This window comes from Poecilia reticulata, linkage group LG8 (genome assembly GCF_000633615.1).
Source record: "Poecilia reticulata strain Guanapo linkage group LG8, Guppy_female_1.0+MT, whole genome shotgun sequence".
Classification (NCBI taxonomy): Eukaryota; Metazoa; Chordata; class Actinopteri; order Cyprinodontiformes; family Poeciliidae; genus Poecilia; species Poecilia reticulata.
In genome coordinates this window covers 2,379,748-2,397,065 of record NC_024338.1, presented here as the reverse complement: position 1 = coordinate 2,397,065, position 17,318 = coordinate 2,379,748, and the positions used below count along the sequence as shown (strand labels likewise).

General features: G+C 37.5%; 2 protein-coding genes and 1 long non-coding RNA gene across 3 annotated transcripts in view; 1 reads left to right on the top strand and 2 right to left on the bottom strand.

The window, feature by feature from the left end:
* Positions 1 to 4,117: 4,117 nt before the first annotated feature.
* On the top strand, positions 4,118 to 12,490 carry tspan4b (tetraspanin 4b). Its single transcript, XM_008415060.1, has 8 exons — positions 4,118 to 4,444; positions 7,472 to 7,541; positions 7,782 to 7,973; positions 8,128 to 8,202; positions 8,539 to 8,634; positions 8,833 to 8,946; positions 10,002 to 10,085; positions 11,348 to 12,490. Exons 2-8 carry the CDS (start codon positions 7,473 to 7,475, stop codon positions 11,414 to 11,416), a joined length of 699 nt encoding a protein of 232 aa, XP_008413282.1. The 5' UTR covers positions 4,118 to 4,444; position 7,472; the 3' UTR covers positions 11,417 to 12,490.
* On the bottom strand, positions 7,187 to 7,460 carry LOC103468170 (uncharacterized). Its single transcript, XR_534165.1, has 2 exons — positions 7,421 to 7,460; positions 7,187 to 7,305 (listed from the first exon to the last, which is right to left on the bottom strand). It is a non-coding gene; the product is annotated as an uncharacterized LOC103468170 (long non-coding RNA).
* Positions 12,491 to 16,797: 4,307 nt separating the features above from the next.
* Positions 16,798 to 17,318, bottom strand: part of bcl2l12 (BCL2 like 12) — a 10,439-nt gene continuing 9,918 nt past the window's right edge. Inside the window, exon 7 of the mRNA XM_017306212.1 lies at positions 16,798 to 17,129. Within this exon, the coding sequence (XP_017161701.1) occupies positions 17,088 to 17,129 (42 nt within the window). The 3' untranslated portion in view covers positions 16,798 to 17,087. The remainder of the gene's footprint in view (positions 17,130 to 17,318) is intronic.

Genomic DNA, 17,318 nt, shown 5'->3' with positions numbered 1-17,318 from the left:
GGATGGATGGATGGATGGATGGATGGATGGATGGATGGATGGATGGATGGATGGATGGATGGATGGATGGATGGATGGATGGATGGATGGATGGAGGTGTTATGGAAAGAGTAGATTTGAAACCTGTTGGTACATTAAAACTCTCCTCACTGATCCGTGCTGTAAGCTCATTTTGATGTTACATGTGCAACAGGCACTTGAACCTTCATCAAAACGACAGAACTCTGGTTTCCAGGTCTGCTTACCACTAGGAGGGATTTTGTCCCACTCCTTTTTTAGGTTTCATGGCTGTTGCTTGGCAACTTGGATCTTCAGCTGACTCCATAGATTTTCTGTGGTACAGAGATCTGAAGACAGGCAAGGTAACTCCTTCATCGTCATGGAAATCGTCTTTATCCACTCATTTGGTGTCAGGTTTTTATGCCATATTCATACTGGAAGATTCATCCACATTCCATCTTCATTGTTCTGACTAAGTTATAAAGTTCCTGTTCAGTATTTTGTGCTTTGTGTTTGTGTCTCATAGCCTGTTTAGTAGTCCTATTAAAGAAGAGCTTCATGTTTCCTTCTGCTGTGTTTGTTTGTGTTGGTTTTTCTGGTCAAACTCAGTATTTCTCTTCCCTCAAACCCAGTGGGTCCAGATGATGGCACACAGTGGGATCTGGTCATCATTGTATTCAGTAAACATGTTATGACTCCTGATTTGATGTAAACAAATCATTGCTTCCCTACTGTATCATTGTTTTCAGGTGATATAAGCCAAATCATGTGACTTGAACTCTGTTATCATATTTGTATATTTTCATTGTAATTGATGTTTTTTTTTTCCTTTGGTCTAATTTCTTTTACTAGAAGGAGTCAATAAAACTCCTATCGAACAGGATTAAGGCCAATTTCTTGCTTCCAGTTTATTCAAAAAATCAAAGCCAAATAACAGATTCTCTTCACTCATTTTTCCTGACTTAAAATAAATGTGCTTGAATCCTCACTATTTGATACAAAAGCACAAATCTTTGTAAACCAATGTGTTTAAATTAGTCTGCTGTGTTTAAATGAAAGAGAATCGTTTATTTACTCTGTTGGTGTTATAATCAATTGGAGCAGATATTCAGGCAGAGGACATGTAGGGCAGCAGAGTAAACACGGCCAGCGGCTCAGGTTACCGTTTCATCACTGTTTCTCTTATGGATGAACTCAGATTGCTGACATTCCCCTTCGGTGTCTGCATGTGTTTATGTGAAGCTGCTAACATTGCAAGAAGCCTCTGTCATATTCTATTCATGGCCATCTTGGCACCGTTCCACAAACATGCCTTTAATCATTGGCTCAAACACGGAACCAACAAATTTGATTGGCTAAGGCTCACTGTGTCACTGTTTGATTTCTAATCATGATAACTTTACATCAGCCTGATCAATTCTATTACAGTCTTTTATGATCTAAAGTTGCAAACGTCTGTTCAGCAGCAGGTTGTGTTTTCAGGATCTCTGTCCAGAATTGGTTGAGAATCGGGTTTGATTTTCTGGCTATGCTAAATGCAACAAAATCTCTTCCTTTCCATATCAAATTAATACAGTTCAAATTATGAGGAAAATGTTGGAGAAACTCAGCCACAAGGAGCCGTCATGCTACCGTAAAAATAAGTTTGTCTATGAACCAGAGGAGGCCAGAGACGGAAATAGAAGAGATATTCATGACGACTGTCATTTCTCAGTTATAACGCTCTTATTACATCAACTTATTTAGTCAGGTTTGAAATTAAGTTTGCTCTCATCCAAGTAGTATTTTTATATTAGCAAAAATATACAAGACCGCATGGAAAAGCACGTACCCTCAGAAAGATTCTTTTTTTTTTAAATACATTTTTGCTTTTGGTTATATTTAAAAATTAAATTTCATTCATCAAATATCAGATACAGATAACCTGAGAATAAAATACTATTTTATTCTCAGGTTTAAAAATAGAATTTAAAAAATAGTATTTTATTCTATTTAAAAATAGAATAAAATACTATTTTTAAATGGGAATTTTATTCATTTGAGCAGCACTTTGGAGCGACTGAGCTTCACACCAGGATGTTTTCAGCAGGGGGAGCAAATGAAGAAACACCCAGGGACAGGCAGTGATCAGTGGAACATACCTGGTGATTGTCAAGAGCAGAAGCTCTGAGAGTTTTCAAATCTATCCTGAAAATATCTTTAAAAATTGTCCAGATATGTAGTCATCAACTGTGTGACTCTGCATGTTTGTGTACTGTGATTAGGAAGCAATTTGTAATGTATTTTCTGATCTGTTTTGTTATTGTATTGTATCCATTTTTGTAATCTGTCAAGGGACAGCAGATGTGAATTATCTTTTGCTATAATTTGGTACAGGTGACTTTTATGTTTGAGGTGTATAATTTTCCTTTTTAAATACTACTAATATAAAAATAAAAAGTCCAGAAAAGCACCAAGCATCTAGTACCAGGGATCAGTTGGTTTGTTCCTTGAAAAGCCAGTAAGCCGCATCGTAACCAGCAGTGTCATTCCTGGCAGCAATGACCTGTGGGGGAAAATACTGCACTAAACTGTGTTTACTTGCACAGCTGGCCACAACATCCACCTGCATCGCTGCATACAATATCTGCAACAGGATTTTAACAGGAACTGAAGATGTGCAGGTGTGCCGCAGCTCACCTGGATCAGAGCTGCAGGACCAGCCTCACAGTTCCCCACCAGAGCGCCCTCTGGTGGGGAACTGTGAGGACTGAACCCCACACAGACGCATTACCCTGACTCCTAACCAAACATGACATAAAATTAAAACTGAACATAAAAATCACAGTAAAACTTTAATGTAGAACAATACATATATCCACTGTATGACAAATGAATGGAAAAAAAGCAGCTGAAACTCGTCTGGATTTATGTGAAAAAGTAACTGTAGTGTTTATATTATGAATTAACAGGTTCTGTGAAAAGCATATTTCAGTGTCACTCACCACACCATGGCTTGCTTACTGACTGAACTGTAGAAGAACCTGTGATGTTCACAGGTTTATCAGTCAGGATGTTTGTGATGAAAACTCAAAGATGAGACAAGTAAAAGGCACCAAGCAGGCTGAGCAAAGTGAAGAAAATCTTGATTGCACAGATGTGAAAAAGTCAAAAAGTCAGAAGTAGAGGACTAGCACGGACAATCACCGGGAGCTAAACGGGAGAATATGCTGCAGAAAATGGTTAGAATGGTCAGATTGTGTTCAGCAGGCCTGTTTGATCAGAGCAGATGTGTTTTTACGGTTCTGAAAGATTATTAGATCAGCCAAGTCCAAACAGGGTTTTATTTTTACTCAACATAAAACCTCTATTGAGTAAAATCCAGACTCCACATCACTTACATTAGTCCAAGCCTATAGATGAGTTTTGGAGTGAATGTGAATTGAACCAAAACTGCAGACAATCCTCTGACTTAGCAGCCTGGGCGCAGAACTAAAATACATCATCTATGACTGATGAATATATAATTTATTAAATGTTACAACATTTTCTGATATATTTTCAGTTTTGCAAAGGTGACAAATGTTAGTGTTCACCTCACTGGAGGTCAGTCTAAAAGTGATCTTTTCCTTATCTACCCAAAGCTCTGTGTTTTATGGTCCCATGATGTCATCCTCAGCTTTTTACTTTCCTGCATTATGAAAAGAATACATTCCAAAGTTTTTAATAGATGTAGGTTAAAATGTAATCGTCCGTGAGATCCAGGAAAGTTTACAATTTGGGTTTGAAATGAGGTAAAATAACTGGCTTAAAACGTGAAATCCCTCAAATACAGTGATTAGTTTTAGATTATGGGACATAATCTGCTGTTTGGTCAGGAAGCGGCCCAGCCTGTGTGTTCCGCTGTGTCAGAATGTACTGGAATTCTGATGTTTGCCGGGTCGTGTCACTGAAATGGAGGAAACAGGAGACTGATCTCAGATTTCTGGAACAAAGAAATGAAAAATGGAATTTGAAAGTCATACTAAGAGCTTGAGTCTGTTGCCCAAGGAGGGAGCAACAGTGTGAAGAAAAAAAAAACGGTAGGGGGAGGGATCCAGAGTGGGACGGGCAACAACACACACATCTGGAAAACATTGAGGAGAATGAGACAGAGAGAAAGAGTGGAAGAAGGTGGGAGGGACAAAGTTGTAAGTCTGTGAGAAGAAAGGCATTAAACATACGGTGAACCTTCTAGCATCTAATTATGTTTAAATTCCAAGTCTGCAGAAAAATAGGTTAACTAGTAAAAACAGGCAGAGTGTGTTTACCCAGGAAGGAGGAAAGAGGAGCAAGAAAAGCTGACTGAGGCGCCTGGCCGGTTCAGAAACCAGATCCAGGACGTTTGTCAAGCTAACAAAGCGTCAAAGAGTTCGGCTTTAAGAGGAGAGGGACAAGAACCAAGAGAAGACAAAGTCATCTTCAGGTAAAGACGAACTCCAGATTCCATTTTACAGATAAAAAAACTTCCAAACTAAGGATTTTGAATAGCTACTTTATTATGTAATAACATGGTTTATTAATATGTACTGTTTCATCTTCGCTTCTTACATTAATTAATGAGATCTGAGTCCTGATCAAGTCAAACACTGAATGTTCGGTCTAATATTGGGGGCTTCCACAGCCTGGACCCCTGAGGGCGGGTGAGGGCCTCTGCTGGAGTCTCTGACCAACATGGCAGCTGGTCGTCGGGTGGAGGCCGAGGTGGGGTCACCACCCAGACACTCAGTCACAGTGATTAGAACCTCTGAGCTTTAGAGTTGTTGTTGTAGAGTTCCTGAAGCTGGATGGTAATGACCACATGGAGGTCAGGAGTTCTTGTTTTGCAGCTCAACATAAAATGGCTTTGATAAGCAGATGATTATGTGAGGTTGGATGATAATCTGTTGTAATGATAAAATCTCAACCAGGATTATAGTGCCTTGCAAAAGTATTCACACCCGTTCTTCACCTTACAACCACAAATTTAAAGCATTCTGTTGATATTTTAAATATAAGACCAACACAAGGTAGCAGATAACTGTGACATGGAAGGAAAATGATACACTGTTTGCCATTTGGTAAAAAAAAAATAAAAAAATGGTGCGCATGTGTCTTAATCCCGCTTCATCTCAAGTCCACACTTTGAAGAACCACAGTTGGCTGCAAATAAATCCAGTGGATCCAGAAACCTCTACCGGATTTGCACAGATTGAATTACTTGCTGGTAAGATCAAACCTGAAAGGAGAGCATCTGTTAGTGTCTGACTTTGACTGGTCCCCTGTAACCTTTGAGCAAGCCTTGATCTAAATGGTTCCACTGCATCTGGAGGATTAGGTAGCTGCACCTCAGACATCTTTGCTTCCAGGATTGTCCTGTCTCTATCTCACTCTGACCAACAGCATCCCACAACATGATGCTGCCAACACTATGCTTCATTGTGGGAAGGATGCCTTCAGAGTGAAGTCCAGGGTTAGATTTCCTGTTGTCTCCTATGAAGAACTTGTGGACTGTCCAAACTGGACATCTTTTAACAATTGATTGGTTGGTGTAACTGTTCCATGATCAATAGATTACATGGCGTCACATGGACTCCTGTCAGCATATTTGTTCTCCAATTGCACTGAGAAATGTTGACTCTTATATTTTTCACTCACATGATTTTGCTTGGACCTAATTGTACATGAAGGCTTTCATTCATGCTGCTCCTGTTTCATGAATTTTATTATAAGAAACTTTAAGCAACTGGTCCATCCTGTCTCCATGTCCAGATGAAGGACTGGTCAGGCCCTGGACTGTTACTGTAGAACCTACTCAGCTCCTGTCAATTGATTTTATTATTTTACTGTTGTAGCTTTTCATTGATTTTATGTGTTTTGTATGGAAAGCACCTATTATTATTATTATTATTATTATTATTATTATTATTATTATTATTATTATTATTATTATTATTATTATTATTATATAAGTTATGGTTCAGTAGCGGTTCAATAATGCTGTCTAGCAAACCTCAGAGGCCATAGAATAAATTAAAAACCGGTGAGCTGTGTCTGTAGTCATGTGAAGACAGAAAGTGAACACGTTGGAGTTTATTTTGTGCATCAGAAGAAACAGAACTGAATACTGAATGCTCAACTCACTTTTCAGACTCTTATTTCCCCCCCAAAAAAGGGAAAACCATGTTCTATTTCCTTCTACTTCATAATTGTACACTACTTGGTTTAACATGATAGAAAATAAAATGCTCAAATGACGTTTAAAAGAAGGATTGGATTAAGACACCAGCTGAAAGTTTCCTCTGTTGTATTTCTCAGGTCAGGAATACTGCAGTAAGTTTTCATGATTCTGTTTGGAATCATAACTACATATCACTGCTGCCATTTTGGATTTTCCTGTTCATGACTCAGATTTGACTCCTCAAGGATACGCTATGCTTCATCAGCTATGCTACGGTTATAGTGTGCAGCTCCAACCGCCTGAACCCTAAGGGTTTTTAAAGCAAAGGGCTTTACTTTGTGGAGAAATGATCTGAGGAAGATGCTGTAAGTGAGAGAAGACATGGGAAATGCCTTCAGCAGTATAATTAGGGCTATTGAGCTGGGGAGGGAGCTTCCTTCCTGTCAGCAGTTAGACTTCCTGTGTAGGGTGGCTGGAAGGACAATTCACATTGGGCTTGGAGTGGAAACGTGCTCATGCACACAAACACATATACATATGTTTATGATTAAAGTTTAATGATGATTTTATAATGTGTGTTTTCTGTTAAAACATGCTCTGGTCATGGATAGATGTGAGAGACGTTTAAAAAGACTTGCTCAACATAAAATGAGTGGACATGAACTCAAAAGAAAACCTTCACTGTAATATAAAATATATTCTGTTCCAAAATGTATTTTGTGATTTCAGGCTATTATAATAATCAAAAAGATAACAGTTTTTTTCTAAATTGGAAAACACGAGTTGTTACCACTCAAGAAGCATATTTCAGTGTTTTCAGCTGTGATCATCCATACAGTGAAAGAAAATCATGATGGATTTTAAATCTTCCACAGCCTGGAAAGGCTGTTGATCTTTCATAAGATCAACAAGTTCACTCATATCCAACTTCCCTTCCTTCACTGAGCTCAGTTCAATTCATTCAATTCAACAAAATACATTACAGTCACATTTACATTCAAACCCAAATACAGAAAAAATCAAATTATATTGAGTTAATCCAGCGATTCCATTTAAAGAACAATGTCTGAGCAAAGCAGCAGCCAATCCTGCAGGATCTGCGTCTGGAAGCAAAGTGAATGCATTCCCTAAAGGAGAGACATTTTGTGTTATTGTTCATCCTGGTTTTTTTTTTATCTTAATTATCATCCTGACTCTACAAATGATTTATTTATAATTATGCAGAAACAGAAGTGCATGTACCCTGCAGTGAAGCTGTTGGTCTTTGCTGTGATCCGTCTGTCTGTCTTGCAGGATGTCTGTGTCTCAGCGGTGCCTCTGCTGCGTTAAATACTTGATGTTTGTCTTCAATCTTATCTTCTGGGTCAGTATTTTCACCAATCAGCCACAAGCTGCTGATCTTATTTTCATATGTTCTAATTTTCTAAGCAAAATTGTAAAAAAAATAAAATAAATAAATAAATAAATAAAACACTAACAATAATAAGATAGAAAATGTTACAGTGAAACCTCTCTGAAATGCAGGATAATTAGTAATTTCTGTTTCCTTTGGTGTTGATCCTGCTTTGACTTTACCCTTTGAACTTTGACCTTTGCCTTAAAGCTGGGAGGATGTGGCTTGTTCGGCGTCGGGATCTGGCTGTCCTTCACGCAGGCAGAGTTTTCCTCTCTGCCCTTGTCCTTCCCATCACTCTCAGCTGCCAATCTGCTGCTGGTTGCTGGTGGCATCACCATGGTAACAGGATTCCTAGGTTGCCTCGGGGCTCTAAAGGAGCAGCGCTGTCTTTTGTGCACTGTAAGAACACTACAACAATTTTTTCAGGGAAGTTTTTGAGCATTTACATAACTATGGCGATACTATAGGGACAGAGAACGGCGTGTTATAAAGGACGGCTTTAAATTCAGAGTCTAACCTTTGACCCAAACATGTGCTCTTCTCTGTTTTGCAGTTCTTTGTGATCCTGTTGATTCTGGTCCTGACAGAGATCACCGTGGTTCTGATTTTATACTACCTCCATGACCAGGTGAGCTCAGCCTCCACTGTACAGCAAGAGAGCAAAAACAAACCCAAACAAACAGGAGAAGAAAATACGTCTGCTCAGGTTAATAGACAGGCTCTCCGTTTCATGACAAAGTTTAAGGGGTGGAAATTCTGCTGGGAGGTCCTGCATGTCATCACATGTTGTCCTTGTGTCAATGAAGCTACAGCTGCTCTGCTAATCTAATTCGTGGGAATCTATCAGTGAGTTAACTGATCAGGAATATGAACATAATGTAACAGTAACATGAGGAAGCTGAGGCGTGAGTCAAACCGGTTAATTATTGTCTCAATAAGTATGCATTCTTCTGTCTTTTCTCAGGTGGAGTCACATGCCAAGGGGGACTTAAAGAACGGCATGAAGAAATATAATTCAGAACAAGAACTTAAAAAATCCTGGGACAACGTGCAGAAGATGGTACGCATGAACTCTCCCATGATTCTCTCAGAACTACGTCCCTGCTACGCTTTTCAGAATATCAGATATCAGACATAACTCTCCAACTTTAACGCTTGAAAAAATGTAATGAAAAATAAGCAGAACCATTCTGCCAAACAGAAGTTATGTAAAGTTGCAGAGAGGACTCATGCTCTTCCTGCATGTCTCTGTGTGCAGTTCAAATGCTGTGGCGTCAACAACTCCACAGACTGGCATGAAGTGCTGAACGGAACGCTGCCCTCATCCTGCTGCCCCGGCGCTGACAGAGACCAGTGCATTGGATGGAGTGAGGTTGGTCTGTGGCTCAGTTCTGTAAGGAACATTTGGAGCACCAAACATTTCCCAAACACATGTCTGGGTTGGTTCTCTGTCACGGAAGCTTAATGTGCTCCAGATGCATGAATTTGTTTGTGCCCCACAAGTATTTGCTGACAGTAACCACAAAGGAAAACTCTTTTGCTGAGACTACACTTATTTACTGTTGAACCAGGATTGCCTATATTTCACTAGAGTTCAGAGTGAGGTGTGGGTCGCTGGAGGGGTTGGAGGGAGACGGGGGAGAGTCAGTGACAATAAAGTGGGAGGAACAGATTTAAGCCAAAAAAGACTCATTTCACACAGGAGAGGAAATAAAAGTCGGCCGCAGTTTGGCTACACTATGTAAAGCTGCAGTATGTAACTTGTATAAAAAAAAAAAAAGTTTTTTACATATTTATTCAAACTGTCACTATGTTGTGACAGTATGTTATGAGAGAGGTAATCTGTGAAAAGATCGATCCCCTGCACCTCCTCCCTGTGCTGCTATTGCCGTCTGAAGGAATACACAGACCAAAAACAACCAATCAGAGTAAGGAGGAGGGGTTTAGTGCTGGCAATCATCCCCATGTACTAGCTGGGAGCTCAATCTTTTCACAGATTGTCACGATGTCCTGATAAAATCAGCAAATATGTAAAAAAATAAATAAATAAAAATTATATAAAAGTTACATACTACAATTTTAAAGTGAGATGTTCACAAATTCACCACATGTAGAGACGAGGAATCTCCTGGTGAACTGAGACCCCGGTCACAAGCAGCGCTGAACCTTTCTGTGGTCTACATATAGGCTTCATGTAGCAGTGATTAGACTAGAATGTCTTCCTGTTTAGGAAAATGATCAAAGATGCACATGAACCTTTTGCTGTTTGGGGAACGCATTATTACCATTCCACCCAGAAAAACTGCCCTGAATTTGAATTTGAATTTCTAAGACCAGGTCCTCTTGATCATGCATGTGCTGACATCAGTCTTCCTCTGATTCACTCATCAGCTTCCTCCACATGTTCTGTGTGAATGTTTGCAACAGGGCTGCTTTGCAAAGGCCAAAAACTGGCTGAGTGGCAACATCCGGCCTGTCCTGGTGTTTGGAGTGTGCATCGGTGTTGTACAGGTACTTTATCTCTACGTCCTCATCATTTGAACAACTCAGTTGAAATGAACAACTGTTTCAGCCAAGAAAAGCTGAACTCCACATATGAGGATTTGTGTCCACGATTATCTCATTTTAATTTTGCATGAAGGTACTTAAAGTGAAACTCACACCAAAATCCTTCTTCTTTTTTTTTTTGCTGATAAACTCTCTAAACAAGTTATTTGAGTTCTATCTTCATGTTTCTGTGGGAATTGCTGCTTTGCTCCCTTGTGCTGCCACTGAGTTGTCCAAACAATTTCCTGCAGAATTTTGGGTGTCCTGCACAAAACTGCCAGAACATTTTCAGTGTGTTACATAAGGAGAAAGCAAAACTTCATTCCCTTGAAGACTGAGTAAGAAATCTGCCAAGAATTTTCTGTTTACTCCGACAAACACAATGCCCTTAAAAATGGCGCTGAGAAGCTGAAAATGTTTCTGTCAGCCCATTCCAAAGCTGAAAATGTTGCAGTTTCAAAATTATTTTCATTTTTTTCTATTTTCCATTGTTATATTAAAATTTAAAAGTGCTATGTTTGTCTAGAATATTTTAACTTGACAGAATACTAATTCAGGATATCAGTAATGTAATTCTGACTAGACAGAATATTAATTTAAGTTTTATTAAATAGAAAGGCTGTGTACAATAAATATATTTCTAAAATATATTAAAAGGAATTTTGACTTGTCAAAATTGTAAACCTAGACATGTATAATTTATTTTTATTTTTAAGATATCTGAAATTGAATTTGCACTTGTCAAATCTATTTTACTATTAACTAAAAATATATTTAAGATATCATGGTGTCATTTATCTTTTAATAGAATTATGAGTAGTCAAAACTAAAAATTCGATATCTTGAATTTACTTTATGACGAGTCATAAGTTAATTGTAGATATAAGAAGCATTTGTTTCTGATGGGTAAAGTATTTACTCCAGTTTTATTTTGTAAAATATAAACATGGTTTTTGTTGTTCTTATTGCTTGCTTAATGTTTAATAGTCTTTGTAACCATGTTCCTTTCATTGAATGTATAAAAGGCGGAGCTGTGAATAACCTGTAATTCTAGTAGTGATCAGTGTTAGCTTGATCACTGAGCACAATTTATAAGTCCCACTAGTTTTCTGACTTTGGGTTTAGAACATGAAGTTGGGATCAAATGGAGCATTTAGTGAGTTTGAGTGTTAGACTGATAATGATGCAGCGCTGCTCTCTGACCATCTGACTTGTCCTCTCAACAGATTTTGGCCCTGGTGTTCTCCATGCAGATGTACTGCCAAATTCTCTACGCTGAGAAGAACCTGGACTAACAGCAGCCCTGGTCTGGTCTGGCTCACATGGGCCTGAGCTGAATCGTAAAAGGAGGAACTCCAGCAGCTGCAGGGGGCGCTGTGCTGCTGAAGGAGGGGAAACGGATGGATTTAAAATGCTCTGAGGTGACAGGGTCCCAGTGATTCCAATGCAACTTTTTTTCTGTTAATGTGTGTGTTTGTGACATATTAAGGACGTATGTTACTTTTAAAAAATCACTTTGTTGTTTTTAACTTCATTCATTTGAACACATATATTGGTATGTAACTTTATGTTTTCCAGCAAATAAAACAATATAAGAATTTGATTAGTTATCATGATTAACTGTATATACATGATCGTTTTCGAAATGTTGCCTAATGGTTACCTTTGATTGCCGTGTTACATTCTTCTTCCTGTGTGTAAACTCCACTAAATTAAGTTTCTGTCATTATGGCTGTGGATGCAGCTTTATGCTGCTGTAGTTCACCATCCAGTTTGTATATTGCAGATTTATAGAGCAGCTGGAGGGAAAACCCACTTCCTTTTAAATCTGCTGATTCTGTGGCGTTTGGTGCAGCCTCAGCTGGCTCATCCTCCTGATCCTGTGCTGCATTGCTGAACAGAAGGAGTTGTTTAAGTGTTGATTTTATCTGTGGAAATGTGACAGAAACCCCCACTGCAGTCTTCCATTTGGATAACAGTTCAACTCTCCAGTTAGAATCAAAAACAGGCAAAAATAAAGTTCTCATGAGTATTTAGGTTTAGACTGGTTAATGTTTAATCCATCACAAATAACTGAAGTGCAATATCATTGTGCAGTGTAATCTGATTCTTTACAGGTTGAGCAACACTCAATCTCACACTGCAAGCTGCTTCTGTAGGGTCAAACTGAAATAGGATGATTGTAAGTTTTGTATCTGTTCACATTGTATTGGCCAGACTCCAGAAGTTACAGTATATTCCTGACTAATAAAACAAGATTAAGATTATTGAGCACAAAATGACCTTTTCATTTCAATGAAGTGATAGTGATAGTTTGTATGTTAATAGTCTTCCTGAAATTTGTCCTGGAGTCAATCTGCAAATGTATGCAAATAGAACTGTACCCATTTTTGATGTTTTACATTTTTCTGTTTGTATTCATTATGTTGTGCTATTTTAAATGATTATCACTTCAATTTTTAGTTATTTTTTAAAAGCCCAACTAGGGAGACGTGCTGCGAATTAGCTGTTGCTACTGCACCATGATGCAAACATGGGACTGCTGTTTTATTCAGTTTGTCTATGTTGATGTGTGTCTGTCCCTATCAAATAAACTTTATAATTAATTACTGAGTTTGCTAATTAAAAGCAAATCAGTCTGAGAAACTTGTGAACATTTGGTTTCTTATGTTGTGCAACTAGAATCAGTGTGTCTGAATGACATATGATATATAAGAATTTGTCTTCAGATGTTTAAATTGACGGACAAGGGAATGTTTTTATAGAAATTACTTTTTTGTTGTAGAAATTATGTTTCTGTATGATTTATTTCTTGATGTTTGAGTATAAAAAGTCAAAGAACCTGAAAAAAAAATTATGAATAGAGTAAAAGCTGTTATATCGTCATCATAAAGTAAAACCTATACAACTGTCTCTGTCCATTATTAAAAATCATCAAGTCTTTCTACACTCCCTTGCTACTTTACTAGGTACACCCATTCACCTGCATGTTAACTCAAGCAGGAAATCACATAGCAACTACTACATGTGGCAAAGATGACTTGCGGAAACATAAACTTAGCAAAAAAAATGAAGAAGAAAAGCTGTTCCAGTGACTTTGAACTGTTGATACCAGAGAAACATTTTGATCAGTTTCAGAAACGGCATCCACTCATTTTCTCACATCCTCATTTCTCTGCCTCTCATGCCACCAGGAAACAGGAGAATCAATACCAACAGCAACAGTTCTGAAGGCAAAAACATGTTCAACCCAAGACTAGCGAGGGAGACCTGGAAGTGGTAATAAGTCTAACATATTACCTGCTAACATTTTCCAGGTAATATGTTGTGACTTTATTAACATATGTTGAATATATTACCAGATAAGATTTTCCACCATAAGCCTCTCTTTTGATAAGAAATGACAGATTTTTAAATCAATCCCATGAAATTTTAGTTCTTCTCCACATTTTATTTTATTTGCAGCAGGGCTGCTGGACGGTTCCTCTGGTGTGTTTCTACTTTTCCATTTCTAGCTTGAGGAGCAAAGAAACGTGATACATTTGGCTGGCAGCCAATCAGAAAGGTGACCATGGTAAACATTGTTTTTCTGAATTTCCCCTCCGTGGGACAATAAGGGCGATTTCTATCTTGATCTCCATCTTCAATAAAATGTCAGGGCACTCTTGTAAAAGAGATCTTTGACTTTGAGGAGTTTTATCCAGGTTAAAGATTGAAGAAGTTATTTTAACTTATATTTTATAATAATGATTTAAAAACAGATTACATTTGGATTCCTTTTTCTCATGTTCCCACCAACATTCTCAGGCCCCACTAGCGCCCCCTTGCGGCCGTGGCCCCCCTTTGAAAAATACTGCTTTACACCACTGCAGACTCATTGCACTGCACTTGGTGATGTGGGTGCAGCTGCTCTGCCAAAGAAATCCATTCCATGAAGCTTACAGACGGTTTGCTGCTCTGAAGCTTCTGACTGTCAGTATCAGCTGATTCCACTGAAGTTCCCAATCACTTTCACTAGATGGTGATATGTACAACAAACAGGGACATCTGAGATGTTTAACTATGGAATCTAAAACATTTTACAAGTTAAAGATGTGAATAAATACTCCTGTTAAACATTTACTAGAGGTTGAATTTAACATATCCAAAATGATGGACTGGTATATTACAGAAAAACTAAGCAAAAGAGTCAAATCAATCTTTAGAGTTTAATAAAAGACAGATCAGCATTTAGTCAATTACAGAGGTTGGACATCATCATTATCAGGATCATGTACTGTACATGACACATCAGCAGTTTCACTGGCAAAAAATAAATACATAAAACATTTTCTACTATGCCTAATATGACTAAGGTAAACTGCAATAAAAAACACAATGATAATTCAACAAACATCACAGTTTCCCTTCTTCATTTTAGTGCATTACAGGATGTAGGTTATGTTACAGACGGCTGAGAGGCGCTGAGGCCTCCTGCTGGTTAACCAGAACACAGCAGGCTCACAGCTAACACTACAGGAAAACAAACACTTATTCACATTATTTACCATACATTATTATTAAACATAATGTAAACAAAATGTAGTAAAGCATAGACAAGTATAATTTACTCTTTGTTTCATGTACCAATATGATTACATTTGGAAGTAAAATACATTTCCCCTTCGATTATGACTAAAAGAACTCTTAATGAACAGATTTATTATATTTATAAAAAGGTCTTTACAGTAAACATGTTCCACAAATTCCTGATCAAATAAACCTGAATATTTTTGCATTAAGAAATGTTTAGTTTTATTTTTTATTATAAAAAAACACAAAAGCATTTTTATAATAAAGTAGTGATCATATTACAGTACTGACAGTAGCAGCTGACACTTGGAGTATGAACATCACAAGATTAATAATGTTGCTTAGCATAAATATATGTACTGTATAAGAGAAGCTCTTTAACTCATCTGCTCACTCACAATGAGGAGTGTGGCTGTATTTTAACCCATACTGTAAATGTTAACTCATTTTTACATCTTTAAAAATAATATCAGGTCAGACTTATGAGCTGACCATCAGTGAGTTGCACTTTGGCAAGTAAATATCAGCAATCACTGAATTTTCCCAAACATTTCATGTTTTCAACTTTTTTCCAAAGACATTTCTGGATAAGTTGTTTATATTCAGAGGTGGGGTCGATCTGAATCACATCATTTTCATTTTTAAATGCATCAACGCAACCAGTGGCAGAAAGAGGCTTTGGAATTATTGCACTCCCTAGAATGTTGACATGCTCCTCGATCAGAGCATGTTTAGCACGATCAGCTCTGGATGGTGAAGAGGCAGCTGCAGAGCCCTGAGCCGGTTCCACGGTTACACTATGTTCAAACTTACTGTTTCAAAACCACTAAACTTTCCCCTCTAGAGTACTTTTACTTTTTTTTTTACAGTTTTTTCTTCAGCTGTTTTGAGAGAAAAGTTACCCTTCCACCCCCTCAGGCCTGAATGATTGCTCACTTATGTTTGTGTTCCTCTATAAAAAGCTAAACAACTAAGAGGAAAAATATTCTGCACAATAATCGCTTGAAATCTACAACTAAATTCATTGGATTCTATGTTTTTTCTGCTTGACCTGACATGCAGATCAACTTACATTAGTGCAACTGGAATAGGGTTTGCTTGTTAGCAGCACAAGAAATACATGTTACTTTTCTGTTAAAGAAAAAAGACAGATCATTTTACCAATTTTGTTCTTAATCAAATTTGTGCTTAAATACTGAAATACAATGAAACTGGTATTTTTTCTATCATACCTTTTTTTGCACAGATTAAAGTGAGCATCTTGCATGTGGTGCCATTTGTAAAGCTATACAGGTAAAAATGAATAATTTGGCTTATGTAACCTGTCATAGGGGAAGAAATGGGGACATATTTTTTGAATTAATATTTTTAATACTTCACTATTAATTTATAAATGTATGACTTTCAAACAAAATATTTAGTTGGTTAACAAAATAGTTAATTAGCTAATATAAAAATACACGTGGTGAAGAACTGGAAGTAGACTACCAAAATAAAAGCTGGGTGTTCAGACCTTGTATAAAACTGAATCCTTCAAAGCTGACTCTTCACTGCAATCAGTGATGAAGACGTGACATGAGAAACAGTTGAGATGAATCAGTCTCACCAGCATTAGTGTAGACAAGGTCTGCAAGACCCCACTTTTATTTTGGTAGTCCACTTTTCAGTTATCAGCAAGTGAATTTGCATATTGGCTAAATATTTAGCTCTGAGTTAAATATTTAGCTTCAAACTAAATATTTTAAACATTTTGTTTTCTAACTGAATATTTAGCTCTAAGCTAAATATTTAAATAACTAATAAATGTTTAGCTTGAGCTAAATCTTTAGCTTGCTAATTAAATATTTAGTTTGAAACTGACATTTATAAACGAATGTTAAAATTGTGAAAATATGACTTTCAAAATAAATCGATGTGTTAAATTTTGTGTGTAACTTTAGAAATGGCACCCCATAATCTTTAGCATATTTTCCATGAGCTTTGTCAGTTTAAAATATAACTTAGTAAAGTAGCTTCTCCTGTAGTTCTGCTATTTACAATAAAAGCTGCTGTAAAGCATCTCAAGTCTCACTGTGGAACTTCATAACCCAAGAGGTAAAATACAAGCAGTCGATTTGGTTTTTGTTCTTTGTTTTTCCACAACAAAATGGATTTAGCTACTTAGTTTTAGTTTCAAGGATAGCAGGTCCTTGAAAACCAAGGCTAGTAGCAGCAGTGACAATAAGCTGGTCCCTGGTTGAGTGGTTAAATGTACTCTGGTGCAGGAGGAACCAAAGAGACCACGTCTATGGAATGTGACCGGTCAGATTAGACTCTGCTGATCAGCTCCTCGGACCATTTTTGATGACATCGTCCAGTTGAGCCATGGTTCATGATAAACACACATTCATGACATCAATCCCACTCCTCAGTCTTGTCTATATCCAGCACCTTTCCCTGCAGATAAAACACAGCCATGTTTGAGCTGAGAGGAAAATAAACTTGGTTGTATGCTGTCTGGGTTCTACAGGCTCACCTCAGTGGATCAGAATCATCAGAAAGTTTTTATTTCAGTAATATGATTCAAAAAGTTAAAGACATATTATACAGATTCACTACATACACACACACATATATATATATATA

Bases quoted from the DNA above. Each gene is read 5' to 3' on its own strand.
- tspan4b (XM_008415060.1), top strand. From the start codon at position 7,473: ATGTCTGTGTCTCAGCGGTGCCTCTGCTGCGTTAAATACTTGATGTTT. The intron at 7,974-8,127 runs GTAAGAACACTA...TCTGTTTTGCAG, and splicing joins AGCGCTGTCTTTTGTGCACT to TTCTTTGTGATCCTGTTGAT. The intron at 8,947-10,001 runs GTTGGTCTGTGG...TGTTTGCAACAG, and splicing joins AGTGCATTGGATGGAGTGAG to GGCTGCTTTGCAAAGGCCAA.